General features: G+C 49.3%; 1 protein-coding gene across 1 annotated transcript in view; it reads left to right on the forward strand.

Moving 5' to 3' along the window:
* The window catches only part of WWC3 (WWC family member 3), a 123,246-nt gene that overhangs the window by 78,924 nt on the left and 22,230 nt on the right, over positions 1-22,092 (forward strand). Inside the window, exons 9-12 of the mRNA XM_079911473.1 lie at positions 12,053-12,295; positions 15,151-15,240; positions 16,062-16,627; positions 21,822-21,942. Coding sequence (XP_079767599.1) covers positions 12,053-12,295; positions 15,151-15,240; positions 16,062-16,627; positions 21,822-21,942 — 1,020 coding nt within the window. The remainder of the gene's footprint in view (positions 1-12,052; positions 12,296-15,150; positions 15,241-16,061; positions 16,628-21,821; positions 21,943-22,092) is intronic.

Consider the following 22,092-nt stretch of genomic DNA (forward strand, 5'->3'; position numbering starts at 1 on the left):
AATTAAGGTTCTTCATTTATGCGTAGCTTCTGAATACATGTGACAAAATTTCATGTGCATTAAAATGTGAAACTCTCAATATTGCAAACAGTTATGAAGACGGGATTTAATAAAAACAGAGACTTTTCCGGCTCTCCTTATCCTCTCAGGTAGTTCAGAACCCCCTCCCTGCCTTCCGACTGAGCATCAGTCCTTCAGACCAGCTTAAGCAAACCTGGTTTTTGAATATGTGGCTGCTTATTCCATAGGTTAACAGAAAAAGCCACGTATCTTGGGTTAAAAGACAGTTTAGAAAGGATTAGGTCAACGGGTGATAGCGGTACCTAATCTACATCATTTTGATGGAGAGAATTGAAGCTCAGTCGCTTCTGTTGACCTGTGTTGTCCATCACCCGCCTTCTGAAAATCGGGACTTGACCTTGTGTGTGCATTTTCAAAATGTGTCTTTCCCTCCCTCCCTCCCTCCCTCCCTCCCGGTCTCAGCCAGGGTTCATGGGCAGCACTGCCAGGTGGGCTGCCGACCTCGCAGGCACAGTGTCTTTAGCCTGTCACCTTTCTCCCCATGTGCACCGTGTTCAGTATTCTGACCCTGCCCTAGCTTTCATGTTCTTTTTTTAGGGACTTTCTCTCTTTTGTGCCTTCTGGAAAGAGTCTTAAAACCAAATCATTTCAAAATATGTGCTTCGGAAAGCTGTGATGCCTATCTTTTTCAAAAAGTTTTGTTTTTTTTAATTCTTCTTAAAAAATATGGAACGCTTCACGAAAACCTTTCTTTAGTCACATACGAACTGCTGTCTGGGGGCGCGGGGAGGAGGAGCGAATGTCATGCAGGGGGCGGGCAGGGGGAGGGCGTGGTTCTGGAAGCGAAATAGGCGGGCCGCTCAGTATGGTGTATCATTCAGGGATGTCTGGAAATCCGCTTTGTTACCTTTTTAGCAAATGTAAAAATAGCAACAGAAGCAGATCATCTGACTGCCTGCTGGAGGGCCGGCTTGAGCTGCTGCGGCCTCTGTCCAAAGCCCCTCTGCCCGGTCCTCCCGGCTCTTGCTCTTCATGATGTCCTTGATGCGCTCAAGGCGGGCACTGCACTTCCACGCAGACCGCTTCCCTCGGCGCCTGCTTCCCCGGCCTCACGCATCCCTTCTCAGGAGCTCGCTGGCTGGCATTTGTCAGCCGCTCTTGTCTCTCCTCAATATTCCTCGGCTCCTTCCTGCATGTTTCTGCTGCACTGTGTGGGTATCGGAATTTGCTGTGTTGTATTAAACTACAGAAAATTGACGGTTGCTACACTTGACATAATCGTTACTGTTCTGCTGTGACATTTACCAACCACAGCAAGTGATTTCTTTGTTTTCCAGAGATGATGTCGGTACAGAGTGAGTAACTTTTTAAATATCGAAATAATACATTTGGGCTGAAAGTCCATTATTTAAGAAAATTATGCAGGGGAGGACACTGCACTTCATCAGTATCTTCTAAATGGAAGGAGTATTTCAAGGTCACCAGAACCTTGTTAGGAAATGCGATGCAGCTGCAGAGGAGGGTCCTGTCCCCAGCGCTTCAACCTTTGTGGGACAGTAGGGGCTTCTCAGAAACGCCTTTCTGGGCTGCGTTGGCCGCATTTAGAAATCAGAGATGCGTTGTAAAGACGTCCTGGGGTCCTGGGTTGGCTGACACAAGCACTGCCTTGTTCTTTTCCCACTAGCACAATGGTTCCCAATTGTGGGGTGGGGAATGGGGGAGGGGTGCGACGGCCCGACTTCACACCCGGCCCCGGTGGACTTCTGGCCATGTCTAGAGACGTTGTTAGTTGTCACAGCTCTGGGGTGGGTGCTCCTGGCATCTAGTGGGTAGAGACCAGGGATGCTGCTCAGCATACTACAGCGCACAGGACGGCCCCCAAAAGAGAGTCTTCCAGACGTCACTGGTGCTGAGGCCGAGGGCCCCTGCCCTGTGCTGGAGGATCGTGCCGTCTTAGCCGGGCAGATCTGTATGGGTGACCCCAGGAGCTTCACACACATCCCGCAGCAGTGGGCACAGAAGCTGCTGCAAGGCTGGGAGATTCTACTTCTGCCCAGCACCTGCCCTGTTCCAGGTATTGCGAAGAAATTCTGTGGTTTATGTGATGTCATAAAGACATATGGTCTTTGGGACTTCCCTGGCGGTCCAGTGGTTAAGACTCCGTGCTTCCAATGCAGGGGCCCGGATTCAGTCCCTAGTCAGGGAACTAACATCCCACATGCCGTGCAGCTCGACCAAAAAAAAAAAAAAAAAAATATATATATATATATATATATAGTCTTTAACCTGTTTGGGAGATAAACTCCCCCACAGCTAACAGAAATACGTGAGGGTGCCAGTGGTTCTGCCTGGGGATACCCCAGGCGGTATCTGGGGTGTGTGTGTGTGTGTGTGAGCACACACAGTACATATATGTTAGACACACAGGGTTCAGAAACATGCACATATATGCTTGTACATCTGTGTACACATAAATAATACATGAATACATTGTTTTTGTCAAAGATGCAATCACTGGAGACCTCCCATCTTATCCTCCTCTCTAATCCTACCTCTCACCATTAATGATTTGCTATGAAACCTTCCAGTTTTTACCTGAACATTGAAATAAATGAAGCTCAATATAGTTAAATACAGTATATGATGCATAGCTTTCACAATGGTCGTAGCCATCCTCTACGGATGGACATCTAGATGATTCCAGTTTTTCCTTTTCACAAATGGTGCACATCTATTTATAGTCCCCAGCCTTGCAGAGATGGCTGTTTCCTTCGACAGATACATAGCAAGGAAACGTATGGGTCTAAAGACATGTCCATTCAAAGTTCGGATAGATACCAGTGAATCGTCTTCCAAAGTAACTTACACACTTTACACTGCCACCAATGGCAGTTGAGAGCCCTGATTTCTGTATCTCCTCCTCATCGTTAAATACCACGATTCTTTGTAAATTTTTCTGGAGTGATGGGCATAGATGTTCTGTCGCTTGTCACGTGCTTTTTCCCCGTTGAGAATGGTGCACTTTTGCACTCATGGTACAGTTGAGCATAATTTTGTGTGACTTTTGGTTAGTTAAATTGCCAGGTCTGAATTTTTTTTCAGACAAGTGCTCCTTTCAAAACATGTTAGATCCCATCATCCACTAAGGGGTGGGGGTGGGTTTTGCACGCCCCCCCCCCCCCCGCCCCGGGGGGATGTTTTTGGTTCTCATGACTGGAGAGAGGGTATTGCTGGCATCCCGGGCGGGAGCCCAAGGACGCTGCTAAACAACCCACAATGCGCCGGACGGTCCCCACAGCAAAGATGTGGGTGGCCCAGAGTTTCTTTTTGCCTTCGAGAAACCTTACTCTTGAGCTTCTTATCTTGCTCCGAAATCCCTACTGTGTGTGGACATCAAGGGCTCAGGAGCAGGTCTTCCACGGACTCAGGGCGTTAGCCTCGTCCAGCCACGTTGGCCCTCCTGCATGCCAGGCCTCACACCGTCCAGGCGCGTTCCTGATTTAGTGCTTGGAGTTGGCAGAATAATGCTGCCCCAGATGGCCTAATCCCCAAACCTGTGACTCTGTGCCTTCCATGGCAGAAGGAACTTTGCACATGGCCTCAAGCTAGAGATCTCGAGATGGGGAGATGACCCTGGATTATCTAGAGAGGCTCAGTGTAATCACAAGGGTCCCTATAAGAGGGAGAAGCAGAGAAGGAGATGTGAGGGTGGCAGGGCCTCGAGCCAAGGAATGTGGGCAGCCCTTGGAAACAGCTGCGAAATGGCTTCTTCCCGAAGCCTCCAGAGGATCCCAGCCCTGCTTGCCCATTTTTGACGTCTGACATCTGGAACTGCAAGGTAATCACGTGTGTGTTGTTTTAAGCCACCACGTTTGTGGTAATTTGTTACAGAAACAAGAGGAAACTAATACAGTGCCCTCTGCCCTCCCTCGCTGTTTCCTCTGCCTGCAATGGAATGCTTGGCCTCAAATGGTCACGTGGCCTCTGCTCTCCTTCTGGTCACTGTGTCAGAGACGCTTCTCTGATGATCCTGAATAAACTTGCACTCCCATCCCCACCCCCATCACCCTGATTCTCCCAGCAAATGTAATCACCCAACCTGTTCTGTACTTATGTGTTTGCTTTTTTATCGTCTGTCTTTCCCTGCGAGAATGGGAAGCCCGTGAGGGGCAGGGGTTTTTGTCTGTTTAGGTCATTGCTATAATTCCAGCAGCTGAGTACCTGGTGCATATTTATTGAATGAGTAAACGGGGTCTGCTTCGGTCACGCTTGCTCTTTGGCCTTCACCCCTGCGAGTGGGCGAGTGGACAGAGTCCTGGGGCCCAGTCAGCTCCGGGCCAACTGCTGTGTTCCTGGCTCCCTTCCCCAAGACCCTCGTCCTGGTGTGAGCCGTGGGATATTTCCCCTTAACTTAAGAGGAGAAAGGGCATCTAGACATGCATGTCTTTAGGGATCTGACGGAGGCAGGGCACAGTCACCTCATACATCATCATTCCAAGCTCGGCTTATGCTTCCTGGGCCTTCACGGTCATTGGAAAGGGCTTGTGGTCTTGGAACCCCCTGTGATGCGTCCTGTTCTTAGGTGTTGGAGAAAATGGCCTTGGAGCTGGGCCCTGAGGGATGCTGGAATTCCGGCTGCCCATATGTTGAGGAAGGGCTTTCTCAGTCCAGGGGGAGCAGGGATCAGGGCGGAAAGTTGTATAATGGCAAATTTCTTAGGGGTCAGGGAAGAACGGCCCCTGAGAGAGTTCTCTGGGGCTCGCTTTATGGTCGACCACTTAGAAGATGGATCTCAGTTTTTGATAATCAGTTCGGTGCTTTCCTTGTACCTTCTCCTGCTTAAAAACATCCTTGAAGGGGCTTCCCTGGTGGCGCAGTGGTTGAGAGTCCGCCTGCCGATGCAGGGGGCACGGGTTCGTGCCCCAGTCCGGGAGGATCCCACATGCCGCGGAGCGGCTAGGCCCGTGAGCCATGGCCGCTGAGCCTGCGTGTCCAGAGCCTGTGCTCCACAACGGGAGAGGCCACAACAGTGAGAGCCCCGTGTACCGCAAAAAAACCCAAACAACAACAACAACAACAACAACAAACATCCTTGAAGCGTTCTTGTTGTTGCCAAGTCGTTGATTACGGCACCCTGTGTTTGGCAGTCTGGATCTGGTCCCCTGATGTGGTGGCAGTGCCTGGCTCCAGTCCCCGTGGGGTAATCATATTTGGCCTCCAGTCACTGAAATTGCTTACAGTTAAGGCTTGACTGGAAGGTGAGTGAGTTCCCGACTTGTAACCTACTCAGCTGTGGTCCTACAAGTGCCAGCCACATCTTGCAAGACGCTAGACTCAATACCCCTTGTAGTGTGGTCAGGACAACCCTACGATCCCCGCTCCTGGTATACATGTGACAGTTAGGGAGGGTCATGGTCATCAGGTGTCAGGAACATAGCCACCCAGCACCAGGTCAGGGATTTTATTCCAGTTGCCTTTTCTGTGTGTTTTTTCAGATTGCCTCTAAATGAGACACATGATTAGAACAGCGTAGACTTGGGAAGGGAGCAACAGCAAGCAGGTCTTTGCCAAGAACTAAATCTAGAACCAACGTTAATGTTCCAAAACCTGAGTAATGAGGACCACAGTCAGAGCACAGTGGCTTTGAGTTTCTGTCCAGGGACTCTCCACGTGGCCACCTCCATGACAAGCATCATTGGAGAAGGGTGTCCCACATGCAGGAAAGCATCATGCCCCCCCGTTCACCCACCAGTGCGTGGAAGAGAAGGCATCACTTCTAACGGCAGTGTTAGCGCAGAAAAACGCATCCTTCCCTTCTCTCCCACTCCAAGGCTTTCATTATTTTAGTGCCACGTTCAGTGTTCTGTCTTTTCCTTCTGCTGCCCCACCCTTAGATGTCAATCTGAAATCATTCCATTTCTGAAATCATTCCATCCTGCGAAGTTTAGCTTTCCTACCCTCTGCAAAAGCTCCTGGGCTTTGCCACTTCTAAGTGGAGAGAAGTTGATGCACTTATGTATTTCCTTGTATATCTAGATTCGAGATTGTTTCTCAGAGTTGGGAAATCGTCAAAATGCAGTAAATGTTCTGGACAATGAGGGTTTCACGTACATTCAGATTTAAAGGAAGTTTATGGAAGTGGAACTTACAATTCCAAGCAGTGGTGTGATTTCTAGAGAATTCTCTAGACCAGACCGCCACTATCATGGTGACTAGTTTTGTGTTTTCAACTCTAGGTCATGTGAAATGTACCCAAACAACTGCTTATTCCTTTCCCTTTAGGAACATGGCTTTGGATTCCCAAGGCAGACCTTATGATAGGAATATTTTCACATTATTGGTTAAAAATTTGAGAATTTTTCAAAGCCAGTTTGGAGGAGCTAGTGTTCTTGAAGCAATCCTGATGACTCAGGTGGCTCCTTATTTTTAGTTTATTTATTTATTTATTTTGCGGTACGCGGGCCTCTCACTGTCGTGGCCTCTCCCGTTGTGGAGCACAGGCTCCGGACACGCAGGCTCAGTGGCCATGGCTCACGGGCCCAGCTGCTCCGCGGCATGTGGGATCCTCCCGGACCGGGTCACGAACCCGTGTCCCCTGCATCGGCAGGCAGACTCTCAACCACTGCGCCACCAGGGAAGCCTGGCTCCTTATTTTTAACCTAAGAGCACTTGTTCCAGAAAGTGGAACTGTACTGTGCACAAACTAGCTGTTTCCATAGAAACACTCGCGGTCCTGATAGGAACAAAACATTCGGCCCGTCCGGTTTCTCCGTGTCTCAGTGTTTGTTGCCAGGACGGGCCCTGCTGTTCCTCAGTTGTCACTGGTGTGGTATTAGGGTTCCAGCTGAATTTGATCAGTCCGTTGGATTTTCCCTTCATTTCTCTCATGACTGTGTGTTTGGGTTTGGGAGTGGGGCACGGCTGTGAGAAACAAATGAACGCACCTTCTCCATTCAGGCCAAGAGAAAGAAGCCTGGAGACGATCTGCTTTTCACTTAAAGAACTCACTCTCTGAAGATCTGTTCGTTCAGAGGGGACAAGATGTGAGGGCAGGGAGGGATGTTGGGGTATTCGTAGGCCCTTCTTATGCCACACTTCTAGATTCAGACTCTGTGAATCTCCAGTGTAGGATAAAGAGCTGAGCCGAATGGACACTGGTTTATTGATATTTAGTTCGGTGAGCTGAAGTGATTTCACCATCCATCTGACTCAGATCTCAGCTGAGACTTTGTTGAACTTTTGCTTTTCATTTGAATGGATATTTGCAAAAAAGAAAACTAAGGAGAGGAAACATAAAGGTATCAAATCTGTAGCTGTAATTGACATCTGAAGGCACGAGGCTCCAAGCTGGGACCATGTCCTGGAACATGGCATTGGGATCCACCACGTCCCATCACGACCAGTCAGGGCCATGGCTTGCCTGGAGTTCCATTTCTATTCCAGAAAGCAGCAGTATTTTAGGAACATGCGAATTTATATTGTAGGTCACAGAATTTAGGTATAAATTCAGATACCTGGGGGTTACTCTGGATATGTAAAATACGCCTCAAAACTGTGTAATATTAAAAGTGCATTTTCTTCTTCGAAAAAGAAGTCATATCTAAGATTTCCATGTGAACTGTAAGGGTCCAAGCAGTTTCTGCGGCATAAATGCAGGTTTCCATTCGTGGTTTAATGGTGCCTGGGTTGCAACAGAAAAGGTGTTTGGGCAAAAATAGTAAGGGAAAAATGATTCATATTTGGCTTCTGTCTACATTAGGCCTGTTCAGGGGGATGGAATTTAGAAATCACACAATAAATATGAGACCAAAATGCTTGATTGAGGACTTGCTTTCATTTCTTCACTATCCTGAGCACAGGGACATGTGTTTTAAAGCCTTTAAAGGCATTTGTGAGAGTATATATATATATATATATATATATATATATATATATATATATATATATATATCTAGGCCATAAAAGGGATTACCTATCAAAAATAAGAATCAGTAAAGAATACAGCTGACTCGCAGGGAAAAAAAAAAACCCTTGCCAGTTTTAAATTGATCTCGGTTCTCTTTATTATTTTTTAAAATTTATTTACTTTTTTTTTCTTTTAATTGGAGTAAAATTGCTTTACAGTGTTGTGTTAGTTTCTGCTGTACAATGAAGTGAATCAGCTATATGGATACCTATATCCCCTCCCTCTTGGACCTCCCTCCCACTCCCACCAATCCCACCCATCTAGGTCGTCACAGAGCACCGAGCTGAGCTCCCTGCGCTATACAGCAGGTTCCCACTAGCTATATTTTACACATGGTAGTGTATTTATGCCAAACCTAATCTCCCAATTCGTGCCACCCTCCCCTTCTCCCACTGTGTGCACATGTCTGTTCTCTACGTCTACATTTCTGCTCTACAGATAGTTTCATCTGTACCATTTTTCTAGATTCCACATATATGTGTTAATATACAATATTTCTTTTTCTCTTTTTGGCTTACTTCACTCTGTATGACAGACTCTAGATCCATCCACATTTCTACAAATGACCCAATTTCATTCCTTTTAATGGCTGAGTAATTGATCTCGGTTCTCTTTATAAATGAACTTGGGGAGTTCCCTGGCGGTCCATCTCTTAAGCATCCAGTGGTTAGGACTTGCCGCTCTCACTGCCGTGGCCCTGGGTTCGGTCCGTGGTCAGGGAACTAAGATCCCACAAGCCGTGCAGCATGGCCAAAAAAAAAAGAACTCGGAAAAGATTATTTTATTTTTACAAACTGTAATCGTGACCTTGCTTTGTTTCCATGTATTTAATTTTCCTGAAAAGGTATTTCAGAAGACAGCCTTTCTGGAAATGGTTTTTCCTGTATTACCCAGAATTGGACTGATGGCGCTTGCAGGAGTGGGGTTCCAACTTGTACTATGCATCAGCTGTTGGGCGTGGGTGTAGAAGGAAGGGACATCGTAACTGTACATCTGTATGTGGTCTGAGACGGAAGGTCTGTTCCCTCCAGTAACCCTAACACACGAAGGGTCCGCCTTGCAGGTGGCTCGTTTCCCAGCCAGCAGCACGGTAGACAGGGCTTATTGTTTCAAAGGTAAAGCCATCCCATCTGTTCCTTGGCAACTGTACTAGGAACCGCTGAAGGAATCCTTTTAGAGCTTTTGGCTCCCAGTACAGATAGACAGACAGACAGACACGTGCTTCTCTCAACCTGGCTGAGAGCATGACCCAAATGTCTGCCTCCGGAGTGTGGATCTAGAGAAAGAAACTGCACTTTCCAATATATGCCAGTATCCTTCTAGATTCTTAGGTACCTCTGAGATGAGTATGCAGTCATTCACGTTGTTGTAAAATTTAATTATTAAAAGAGCACTGTTCTTAAGCACAGTGTGCTTGCCTAGTACTCAGTACAGCCCAAACAACTTTTCCAGATGGGTTACATGAAGTCAGCTTCATCCAGGTTGTCTCTGCTATAGAAGTCATCCCTCACCATGTGTCCTTACATACTTTTCTTGTGAGCTCTGGAAAGTTACAGTACACTGTTTAATTCTGGCCACTGTACTATTTCTTTTATGCGCACGGTGGGCAGACCTTTTGAAATTTGCCCTTTGCTTCTCCTCCCTCTCATGATTCAGTTTTTTCCTTATTCTTTTTTCTGATATTACTTGAGATTACTGGAAAGAATAGGATTATCTAGGACTGGATCTCCAGCCACCCTCAGCAACTTGAATCCCTGTGAAATGGCAGCTAACCTGGAGCTGGCCAACTCAAATGGAATCTTGATCTCCTTACATGTAAACTTCAGAAAACTCAAAAGGAGTGCTTTGAAAAATATGTCTGCCTGTAGTACGAGAATTATTAGTATATATTACCAGGTAATGCTGCTAACTTTACTTGTGCTCAGATAGGCTTTCCTGCGGATCAGATACATTGAAATGAAAAATTATGAGGACCCAGTGCATTTGCTCACTGTACATCTCTTTTATATTTATTCCTTACCTTTGACTTGGCTTGATCTACCGTAGAATGTTCCAGAAATTTCATTGGGTCTGATGTCTGATTTGGCGCTAATTTATGAGTCTGCTTGGAGTGTTTCCTTGGGCTTCAGTTATATGCCTGCCGTAAATTTTAATTACACTAATTAGACAGAGGTGGGTGCCTAAGCCCAGTTGGATTCCTAACCCTGTTCAGCTGCGTCTGTCATTAGTTTTTTCAGTGACATGATTTGGCACCATTTTCCAACACATTTTCAGAAAATTAGTTTTACGTTAGAAAAGAACTTGCCTAATAAAGCTACTGACATTCAGCTATTTTCTTTACCTTCTTGGGGAACTGGGCTTGAGTAAAATGTGTGCATTTAAACTATAACTTGTATATTCTTTCCTCTTCATGCCTGTGGGTTATCCGATTGGTTTGGTACTTGAAGAAGGAGTCTTGCCCAGTCCTGCAGCCAGGCTGACTAGTCCCGTGCTTATGTCTAGTTCAGGAAGAGCGTGGATTGGTGCAGGGATGGCCGACAGCCTTTAACACGTGGACCAATGCCAGCTGACTGGCATTATCTGCAGGAAGCACAGTGTTGAGGAGGATTCTGAAGTCTGGACCCAGCAGGAAGGATGCCAGCTTTGATCAGTGACATGTGCCCTGGGCACGGGACAGTGCAGTCTCAGAAGCACTCTTGCCATTCCTGTTTTAGTGAGGATAATCCCATCCGTGCCTAATGCAAGCCTCTAAGAGCTCCAAGGCCAATTAGCATCCTCCAGACCAGGCTGGGCTGCCTGAAAGCAGAGGGTGTCAAACAAGCATCAAAAACTCCTAGAGGGCTTGTCAAAACCCAGGTTGCCCAACCGCAATCCACAGAATGTGGCATTCAGCAGGTCTGGGGTGGGGCCTGAGGTTTGCATTTGTAACAAGCTCCTAGGTGATGCTGAGGCTGCCAGTCAGGGACCCCACTTTGAGAACCGCTGCCTTAGAGGCTAGAGGGCTATGTGCACCTGCCACTTAGCTGTCCTCACAGCTCTCTGTCACCTCAGAGAAGTCTTTGGATTTTGGTTTTGGGCCCGTGTGCCAATCTCTGTCCTCCACAGCGCTGGGTTCTGGTCAGGTCTGGAGTTCCTTGTTTCTGCCCGGAAATAGCCCTCATCCTTAGCCATATGTAAACTTAAAGGGCTTAAAACATTCTACTCCTGGTATGAAAGGATGCTCTGAAAACACAAGTCACATCTCTTTCACTTACTCTGCATTCAGCACCACCTCAGGACACCAGTCTGTCTGCCAAGCGGGCACACGGGCGTTTAGGCACACGGGGAGTGACGAGAGCCATAGTTTTACACCTTGAGGATGGTCGTGCTGACACAGTGCAGCTGACCGGTTTGTATCCACCCAGATTACCCCACACCACATCCACTCTCACCAGGGCTGAGTCCCATTCTTTCGTATCCTTGCTGGCGTGTTTATTCTCCGTTTCATGCATGTAGCTTTTGTTGAGTATCTGCCCTCTGCCAGGCGTTTTGAATTTCATGCGTGGTCAAGGCCTCTGGCACGATACAGAATCCTGTGATGGGCGCATTTCTCTCCTGGGATTTTCTTAAGGCGGGCTCAGCAGTTAGGCATGGCAGAGAAGGCAGGAGGCCAGAAGCATCTCTCATGTGTGCAGCACGGTGTTTAGCTACTGCAGAGGGAGGGGCACAGAGAGAAATGAGCCGGCTCCATCCCGCTCCAGAACAGTACACAGAGGAAACAGCACCGTGCACGTGGGCGAGTTGGGGTCTGCCAGCCTTTTGGTCAGTTCTTTGAAACAAACATGATATGGTTACTGTCATCCTGAATCTCATAGGCTGGGGCATATGTCGCAAAGGACTTACTCATCATTTTTGTTACACCTCATTTCCAGATCCTTTATTTTTGTCGTGTGAGGTTTTACTCAGTGCAATCATTCCCATATTTATCGGACTGAGTTTCTAGAATCCGTGTGATGGTGCTGAGGATGTGTGAAGACGATGTTTTTTCATGAAGCTCATGGATTTTTCTGTGTCCCTGTCTCGCAGAGTCTCAAGTATCCAGAGGCAGCTGGCCCAGTTTGAGAGCGAGTCCTGGCCGGGCATGGCCGAGGCCGACAGGGACCGGCTTCAGCTCATCAAGGAGAAGGAGGCCCTGCTTCAGGAGCTGCAGCTCATCATCCAGCAGAGGAGGCCGGCGGAGGACGTGGCCCGGCTGGAGGAGGAGCGGCGGCGCCTGGAAGAGGAGATCCAGTGCTCCCGGGCCACATCCGTGCAGGGTGCCACGGAAAGGTGGGCTGGCTGGGCGGGCGGGGCCGGCTTCCGGCGGAGGAGCAGCTGGCAAAGCCGAAGCCTTGTTACTCAGGCAGCTACGGCCTGGCGGAAGGTGGAGGGAGCCGGTGCCTGCCGTCCGCAGGGGGTGCCCAGGGCTCGGAGGCTCCCGGTCCCTATTACAAGTGGGAGGTGGTCGAGAACCAGATGGAGTAAGGAAGACCAGGGAACCCACCACTTAGACCCCGCCCACTCCCGCTGCAGGTACCGGGTGCACCCGGCCCCTGTGTTTCCAGGACAGCGCCCAGGACAGGTGTTGGGTCTCCAGCCAACAGGGGGCCGGAGGCAGGTGGTGGTCGGCTCCGTGACCACGGAGGAACCTCGTTCCTGACATCAGCAGCATCTCCGTTTCCGCAGTCTACCTCTTACTTTTATCTCCCACTTTGATTTCTCGCCAGCAAAGCCTGCCCTTTTGGCAGCAGGAAGTCTCCGCTCTCTCGCGTGTCTTTCTGAACGTGCATCTCTTCAGTTGGTCTTGGGGCTCTTTCCCAGAGTGGGACACGTGAAGCCAGCACAGAGTCCTTTGTCCTCTGTTGCTCGCCCTTTCATTGTGTGCCCTGTCTCCTGGTTTGCGTTTGCTGTGTGTGATCACGGATTGCGTGGAAGGCTGGGTCTGCTTTCCACGTTGCACAGCTGTCAGAAGTTTGGGGATATTTGCTGAGCTTTGGAGAGCCCACCGCCCATTTGATAACATACTGGCTCCTTAAAATTCACTGTATTACCAGGATCATAAGCTGTATCTCTGTGAGCATTCTCTAGGTAGAGTTTAATAGTCACCTGAATTATTTGGTCAGTACAGATGCCCTTATAACGATTATTTCATCGAATGTTAGGACTGTCCTCTGTTTTTGCTGGGGGTTGTCTCTGCTTGGATATTCGTTGTTAATTGATAGACAGGTCTGCGTTGTGTCCTGAGGGGCTACTGTCAGCGCTGGAGGGAAGCAATGGTGATTGGGGAGTCCAGTGCATAGGAATGGGCAGAGAGCATGTTAGTTTGCCTGACGTGGTGGCGTGCCCTTGTCACCTCGCTCAAAATAAACCCAGAGCAACGGGACTATGAAATGGAAGTTTCATCTGTGCTCTTGTGCTTTTGTATCGTTTCAGCTTAACATCACCTTCCGTTCTCCCCATGCTGTTCTCTTGTGTATGTTTCAGGTCAGAGGGCCTGGGAGTTCTGGTTGGTTTTCTCTTAAGGGGCGAGGATTCAGTCCCACGAACACCACATGTCCACCACATGTACCAGGACCCCACACCCATGTACCCTTGAGTGTTTCTGCCCTCACCATGTGGAAATCCAGAGTGCAGGAGTGCTGTGGTCCCAGGGCACAAATCCATGGAACCCCACAGAGCTGGTTTTACCCTGATGCCTGGGTTCAGGGCCTGGGTCACCCAAGCTCGTTCACCTGACGGGGTCTCTTGTGGAACCAGCCTGGGAGCTGCATCCTGGGGCGCAGGGCCCTCAGCTGGGACTGAATTGGCCCCAGGTGTCTCCTGAATCTGGCACTACACAGCCTTGGGCAAGGAGGGCCGTGCACAGGTGCTAATAAGCACCTTTCCGGCCAGGTGATGGGGCCAAGTGCCCCGTGAGTGTTCCCTTGGCGGTGACGTTCTGGGCCTAGCGGATGCGGGCCCGTTTCTCCCTGCCGCCTGGGGCCCAGAGGCAGGGGGCTTTCCCTGGGATCAGGCTGAGGGCGTTAGAAGAGACCCGGTCTGGGAGGAGGGAGCCAGGCAGAAAGGTATGGAGGTACGCGTCTCAGGGCTGACGTGTGCCAGCTGTTTGGCCAGGCCCAGTCTTTGCCCGTCTTGGTTTCAGTGGCATCATTGTCAGATGGAAAGTTTGAGCCAGGTTAGTGAGTACTGCTGGGGATTGGGGGGATGTAAGTTTTTTCCTCTTTCAAAGGAAAGAGCAGTTGTTTTGTAGGGCGCCTACTTGGCCATATGGGGAACTGCCATCATTTTGAATTGTAAGCGAGAACTGTTTTGTTCTAGGAGTGAACATATTCATTTGTACATTCACTTAATAACTATTTGTCGAGTGCCTATCCATGTTGGGCTCTATTCTAGGCAGTGGGCATAGCGCTGTGGGAAAAAATTTCATTTTAGAAAATAATAAAGTTGAAAAAAGTAGGTAGAAAACTACCTCCAACACTGTGGCAGTTGTTTTTTTATTTTATTTGTGTTTAATCTTTTAATTCTGTAGATTTTAGAACTGCACGTAGTTTTGCCTGGAAGGGGGCTTAGCATGAGGGAACCTGATTTGTTCCAAGGAATTCCAGTAGATTACTGCATGCTGTACATTTGTATCCATATTCTAGTCTAGTCTCCCATCCATCTGTTCATCCACCCACACCCATCCTCCCACACACCTCAGCCACCCATCCGTATGCCCATCTGCCTGTCTGCTATCTGTCCATCCAATCCACCTGTTCACCTATCCGTCTGCCCGTCCCTCCTCCCACCCCTGCATCCGTCAGTCCATCCAGCCACCCACCCATTGATTTATCCATCCGTCTTTCCACCCATCCATCCACGCATGCATGCATCCATCCATCCACCCACCCATGCATTCATCCGCCTATCCACCCATGTGCTGAACTTCTACAGTGTATCAGGCACTGTTCAGGCAGCCAGTGGGACATTTTTAAGCAAGACAAAAACAGTCTGTTATCTTGATGTTTATGATCTTGGATGTGCTTTTTTAGAATTTAGTCATTGACACCTCAGTCAGTTTGGGGGAATTTACAGTTGAATTTCTTGTTAGGAAAATATACTTGACGTCTTTGAAATTCACCAGTGGACTCTTTTCGTACCTACAGGATTCTACTTCAGGAAAAAAGAAACTGTCTCCTGATGCAGCTGGAAGAAGCTACCCGTCTAACGTCCTATCTCCAGTCCCAGTTACAAAGGTGGGTAACTTGTTATCATCTTATAACGACGTGGCCGTGAACTTCACAGTTCCCTTTGGCTTGGTTTTCTCTCCTAGAACTTGGAACCTGCAGTGGCTGTAAACACTGGACAGGAAAGTGTGGATACACGATATTTTTAAGAGGAGCTACTCATATATGATCCAAGGAATACGAGGAGAACCAAGAGTGACTTGAGAATAATGAATCATTTATCGAAGGATTTTGTCACTCACAGCATCAGGACTGTATATGTCCATCTACATAGATGCACACATACGCGTTTAATTATTTCCTTTTAAGATATTCATTTTAATTAGGCATGAATATCTTTAAAATCCGATTTGGATGCTCAGTAAGAGCTCCAGTTTTCAAGCACTTACCGTATCGTGAAGTGTAGTGTTAAGGGCTTTCTGTGTATTACTTTCTCAGTTCTCCCTCTCACAGCGCCTTGAGGCAGGAACCGCTATCATCCCAGCGCAGGGTGAGAAGGTGGGAGGCTGGGAAAGGGCAAAGCCCTTGACCAAATCAAATGCATTCAGTTAGTCTTGAGTGTGAGCTGGAACTTGAACTCGAGCAAGAGCCCTTGACGTTAACTACTGCTCTCGACCGACATTCAAAGAAACAAAGGAAATATTTACGAAGGGGCGGGGGTGGGGGGGGGTGTCTTAAAACGCTCACAGGTGCTCAGAGGTGTTGAAGAGGCGCTGGGGTGAACGGGCCCGAGGCAGAGTTTTGCTCCTCTGGAGCAGACCGGAGGCGCGGCTCCCGGTGGGGACGGGCAGGCTCCAGCCGCGGGCTCCAGGCTGCTCTTCTCGTTTCAGCCTGTCCGCCAGCACCCTGACCATCTCCTCGGGGAGCAGCCGCGGCTCCCTGGCCTCCAGCCGGGGCTCGCTGGCCTCCAGCCGGGGCTCCCTGAGCTCCGTCAGCTTCACCGACATCTACGGCCTCCCGCAGTACGAGAAGCCCGACGCCGAGGGCGGCCCGCTCCTGCGCTTCGACCTTGTCCCCTTCGACTCCCTGGGCCGGGACGCCCCCTTGGCGGACGCCCCGGGCCCCACGGGCCTCCACAAACAGAGGCGCTCCCTGGACACGCCGCAGTCCCTGGCGTCCCTGTCCTCGCGCTCCTCGCTGTCCTCGCTGTCCCCGCCCAGCTCGCCCTTGGACACGCCCTTCCTCCCGGCCTCGCGAGACTCGCCCCTGGCGCAGCTCGGGGACGCCTTCGAGGTGGCGGGCGTGGGCGCCCTGGACAGGCTGCGAGCTCAGGCCTCCGCAGTGGGGGACGAAGACACGCCGGGCGCGGCGTCCTTGCCGCCGCATGGGTGTCCCGGGGACGGGGAAGGACCTCGTGAGCGAGGACCCCAAGCGGCTGCCGCTCCCACGGCTGCAAGTACGTACTGATGGGTCCGGTGGGTGCCCCGGGGCGGGGGAGGAAAGGTCTCGAGTTCAGGGAGGAAGCCGTGCATCCGCATAGAAGCCAGCTGGCTCTGCTGTGGCCTAGTGAGCCCTCAGCTTAGGACCCTCCAGGGCAAGAGGAGGCCCGTGCACCCGCTCGCTTGCTCGCTCGCTCGTTTTGCGTGCTTTGGCCCTGGGTCCTTGAAATGTCATGGAAACTGGCAAAGTAGTCTTTCCCAGGCATGTGGCTTGTTTTCAGAATATACTTAATTGTCGAAAATGAGACAGTTCCTCCACATTCGGAGGCTGATAAAGAAGTACGCGGGCCTTAACTCTCCAGGGCGTGTGCCCAGATACAGCGTTGTGTGTGTGCCCGCCTCAGACCAGCCTTGGGACTGCTGTCTGGCCGTGGCCCGGCAGAAATCTCTACTTCCGTTGGCCCTGTGACTTCATCTCTTCATCCTTTGTCCTTGTACTTTTTTTTTTTTAATTTATTTTTGGCTGCGTTGGGTCTTCGTTGCTGCGCGCGGGTTTTCTCTAGTTGCGGCGAGCAGGGGCTACTCTTCATTGCGGCGTGCGGGCTTCTCATTGCGGTGGCTTCTCTTGTTGCAGAGCACGGGCTCTAGGTGTGCGGGCTTCAGTAGTTGTAGGACACGGGCTCAGTAGCTGTGGCTCGCGGGCTCTAGAGCGCAGGCTCAGTAGTTGTGGCACACGGGCTTAGTTGCTCCGCGGCATGTGGGATCTTCCGGGACCAGGGCTCGAACCCGTGTCCCCTGCATTGGCAGGCGGATTCTTAACTACTGTGCCACAAGGGAAGCCCTGTCCTTGTACTTTTCAAGGACATAATTCTGTCACGGAGGGAGTGAAAATATCAGTCCTTTCTACCGAATCGATTTCTCCGCTGCTCTTGAAATCCAGAAACATGTAGCCATGAGAATTTCATCCGTCCAGTTGGTGTTAATTCAGCTTCTGCTGGGTGCCAGCGTCTGTCAGCTTGTAGCCCACATGGAAAGCCAGACTGCTGTTGTGGGGGGTATTCTGGCTGATGGCTGGTGCACAAAGCAGAGTCTGGGCTCCGCCCTCCTTATCTTCACCCCGAGTGCTTTTGTGAGCCAACCTCTAGCGACTTTAACTTCCTGAATTTTAAGAGAAGATCAGAACAGGCCTCTCATTCCTGAAGTTCAGCCCACTTAATTTTTATTTGCACAGCAAAACTGTTTTTAGACATTCCATTTAGGCGAACACTAGATAATTTGTATAGCATAGTGGATCTCAACCAGGGGTGTTTTTGACCCCTGGAGATACTTGGCAGACATTTTCAGTTGTCACACTGTGGGGCTGGTGGGGTGCTACTGGCATCTGGTAGGTGGAGACCAGGGGCAGTGCTCAACATTCTACAGCGCACAACATGGTCCCCATCTTGGCTGGAATGATCCAGCCAAGATGTCAAGAGTGCCGAGGCTGAGAAACCCTGGTCATGTACTGTTAAGCAGTCAGCAGCAAAAGGTGGAAATAAAACCTGAATACAAAACCAGGGTGATGTAGCAGAAATGGCTTCGAACTAGCAGCTTATACCCAGATTCTGTTCCCTGCCCTGTTGACTCACTAGCTGTGCGACCTTGAGCGCAACCTTAGATGGAGCTGAGTCTTGGCTTCTGTGCCCTTGAATGAGGTGATCTTTATGGGCTCTTCCATTCACCACCATTCTGTTACCTGTCGGGTTTTTTTATGTATACCCACGCGGGTTATTATATATATGTAAGATAATAGTCTCTTGTAGCCTTTACGTGTTTAACCAGAGATCCATTATGTTCTGCGGCAGCCCCGAGCCTTTTTGGCATCTCTGTTATTTTGGTGTCTCCCCCTCTGCGTTTGCAAACACACCTTTCATATCCCCAGATACGTTATTTCTGTAATTCACATGTACAGGGGAACTTTATTCGCTTTGTTCTTTGTTGCAATCACAGGTTCAGTGCTCCATGTTTATTCAAAAAAGAAAATACAAAATAAGGACTGAATCGTGCATCTGTTGCTTGAGCTTCCTCTTCTCAGTGTCCAGCCCCCCGTACCAACTTTTCGTTAAAGGCTGAGATACAAGAGTGTCTGTCTACTTATGCAGGAAATCCACACAAGGTCCAGCACCGCTTTTGGTCCAGGGGAAAGACTGGGTGGGAAGGGGAAGAGCTGACTTAATTTCTGATCCTGATTCCTTTATTTTTCTTTTCTACTTTGTGGTGGATGTTATAGTGCTTCAAGCTTAGACTGGGAGGTCTTTGCTTATGGTGTGGTCAGATACTTCCATCTCGTGGTGCGTTCATATACGACACTCTGGGTAGAATACAAACTAGAGGTACTTGACTTAGTGAATGGGTCTTGGTAGGTGCTCTCGCAGGGCTGGGTTGGGTGAGCAGCTTCAGGCATGGACACAGGGTGACTCCTTGCCTCCCGTGATGCTTATGAAGCCTAGAGTCATCGCAGCTTCATAAAGTTGGCGAGGATCTCAATACTCGTTATATTAACCCCACCCCTCATTTATGACGCCCGAGGTCACGTAGTTCCCTCCACTCTCCAGTCTGACTAAGAACAATACAGTCTAAGTTTGACTTAAGGAAGCTTTAACGAGAAAAATTTTTAGTAACATAAAATTCAGAATTGCCCATTGTGTTTTAAATCAACCTGAGGGGACAGAAGGTGGGGCAGGGGAGTGGGGAAATAAACTGTCATCTTTAACAGTTTTTACATGTTTACTACAATTTTATCTTCCCCACATTTTGAAAGTCAAATGTGTCATGATTTTGAAATCCGTTCCTATTTTCATTTCCCACTGGTATTTGCTAATATAAGTCGGTAAATATTTTAACCTTGTTCATTTGTTTATTGATGTTTTTTATTACATTCATACCCTGTTTAAAATTGTTGTCTTAAATTCTACAGTTTTTTCACTTTGTGCTTTTTTTTTTTATCTCTTTTCTCATGCGGCTCGACAGAAACGTTCACTGTAAGTGACCTTGGACTTCTCCTTCGCCTTGCTGGTCAGGCTGTGCCACATCTTTGTGCAGTGAATCAGTGTATTTAGGATGGTCGGGGTGTGGTCAGGAAGGGCATAGCTCATAGCTGTGCTTTAATGTAGCTCAACAGTTGCTCTTATTATTGTTGTTGTCGTTTGAACGGTATTCATCCTGGCTATGAAAGTTGTGTAAGAACTTTTCTAAGAGCTTGACGTATTTTTTCCTTCTTGGGTTTTTTTCCCAGACTTTAACACTTTCATTATTTTAATATGCCAGCTGGCAGCTTTGCCCACGATGTGATTTTCCTTATACTTTCTTCCCTTTTGTCAAGCAGCGTTGCTGTCCTTAAGTCTCAGTGTCTATTTGTCTGTGTTTAATGATGGAAAGGTCTGAGGTTTATAAAATGAACGTGTGGAAGCTTGTTTATTCCTTACTTCACTGGCGTTGCTCCCCACTCTCCGTCTCGTTGCCTTGAAGCCCAAGAGCAGATGGTTGCGGTGTGTACTGTGGGGTGTGCCGTGTGCTTTCTTTCTCACCCAGGGCAAGTGCTGACCGTACCTCCTTCTGTCAACTCCTGCATCCAGTTGCTCCTTGAATGTGCTAAGCCCAGGATCACTGAGGATTGATTCCCCCATTTCCTTTCTCTCTTCATCCACTTTCATTGCAATGAGAGAGAAATTTTGGCAGTCACACCATTGGGTTGCCTGGAAGTTAACTGGATCACTGTGTGGTGTTACTTCCTTAAAGGCATGTAGGGCCGAGTGTCAGGGCTGGGAATGGAAGTAGTGAGCCATTGTGTTTGCTGGGGTTCCATGGAGCAAACTGAGGGGTTCTATCTGCAGTTTAGAGCTGGAGGCTCTGGGTCCTTCCATAGGGCCGGGGTGATGAGCAGAGCTGGACTTGGGAGTCGTCATCTACGATGTGAGAGTTGTTGTCTCCGGCCATCCGAGGACGGAGCCAGCTTCTGCCCTTGGCCGAGGCGGGGCCGGTGGCCCCCACGCTGGGCGCTGCAGGCCTTTGAAAGGTCGGCTTTTGTCTGCAGTTAACATCGTGAGACCAAAGGCCACAGCCCTGTCTGTTTTGTACCCCGATGAATATATTTGGGTTTAATTGTTCTGTGAATAATAAATTGGTTGAACAGAGAGACAGTCATTGGTGGACTCGCTATTTCCCTCAACTCAGGGGTGCACAGGTGTCTAGATTTTCAATTTCTAGAGCTTAGATGGCCGGAGAACATAGACAAGAGGGACCTGCATTATTAACAAGAGGCATTGTGATGCCAGAGTGAGGCTCAGTTTGGGGCTTCATGCTTTAAGCCTGTGTTCTAACCGTGTGTGCCTCTCTCAGAAGCGTTGAGGTTCCTGTGTCCGTCGTCACATTTAGCAGCGGGAGACGGCATGCCTATTTCTGTTGCTTTTGTTAAAAGAAACTTGTTGCTGTGAGGGAAGGAGTAGAAAGAGTTGATGAAATGATAAAAGGGAAAATGTCAGTAGTTGTCTTTGGCTCTTGCTTACAATAGATATGAGACAAAAATAAGCTGCCCAGTCATGGTCCTTCCTAATCCCAGGAGACAGTTCTGGAAGCCAGTGTGGCCCCAGGGCTGCTGAGGAGGACGCTGCAGTTAGAGCGGCAGAGGAGTCACGGAGACGTTGGCAAAGGCCCAGTCTGGGTGCATCTGTGTCCTCTGACTCGAAAGTCACTCCCTTTTGTTGGGGGCTATTTGATGATTTTTAAAAACTCTGTTTTCTGATTATAAAGCAGTGTAGCCTGTGTTCCTTGTATAAAGTATGGAGAATACCAAGCAGCGTCAAGGAGGAAACATCCCCCACCTGCTTCTCGGAGAGCGCGCTGCCGTCCACGTGCAGGCGAAATCTCTCTCCAGGCTTTCCCGTGTGACACTCTCTCAAAGGGCCACGCCAAGGGCCTTCCCGCCACCTTCTGACCTGTGCGCTCATTAAGGAGGTGAAGGGAGATTGATGATCATTTAAAGAGCTTTTAAAGAAGTAGCCAGAAGCCTGTTTCTTCCATTTTCCAATATAAGAAAAGACTCGAGCAGAGTGCATGTAAACACACATCTGCACACGTGCTGGCCTGTCTCTGCCACTTCGTGCCTTTGTCTCTGCTCTGCCCTGGGCTCCCGCACTGTCGCCTCCTGAGCCCGGCCGTGTCTCTCGCCTGCAGCAGCGACCCCCCGAGAAGACAGCGCCCAGAGGCTGGAGCGGAGAGCGCGCTGCGTGTCCGCCTGCCTGTCCGATTACTCGCTGGCCAGCGACAGCGGCGTGTTTGAACCTCCCACCAAAAGGTTAGAAGCTGACCTTCTCCCCTGCCTGGGCTGACTTCCCAAAGGCACCCCTGCCGAGACCTGTCTGGCTTGACACTCTGTGTGTCTCCGGGGTGCAGCTCTCCTGGCTTTTCTCCATGCGGGAGGGGCCCTGAGCATCCCCACGGACCC

This window comes from Stenella coeruleoalba (genome assembly GCF_951394435.1).
Source record: "Stenella coeruleoalba genome assembly, chromosome: X".
Classification (NCBI taxonomy): Eukaryota; Metazoa; Chordata; class Mammalia; order Artiodactyla; family Delphinidae; genus Stenella; species Stenella coeruleoalba.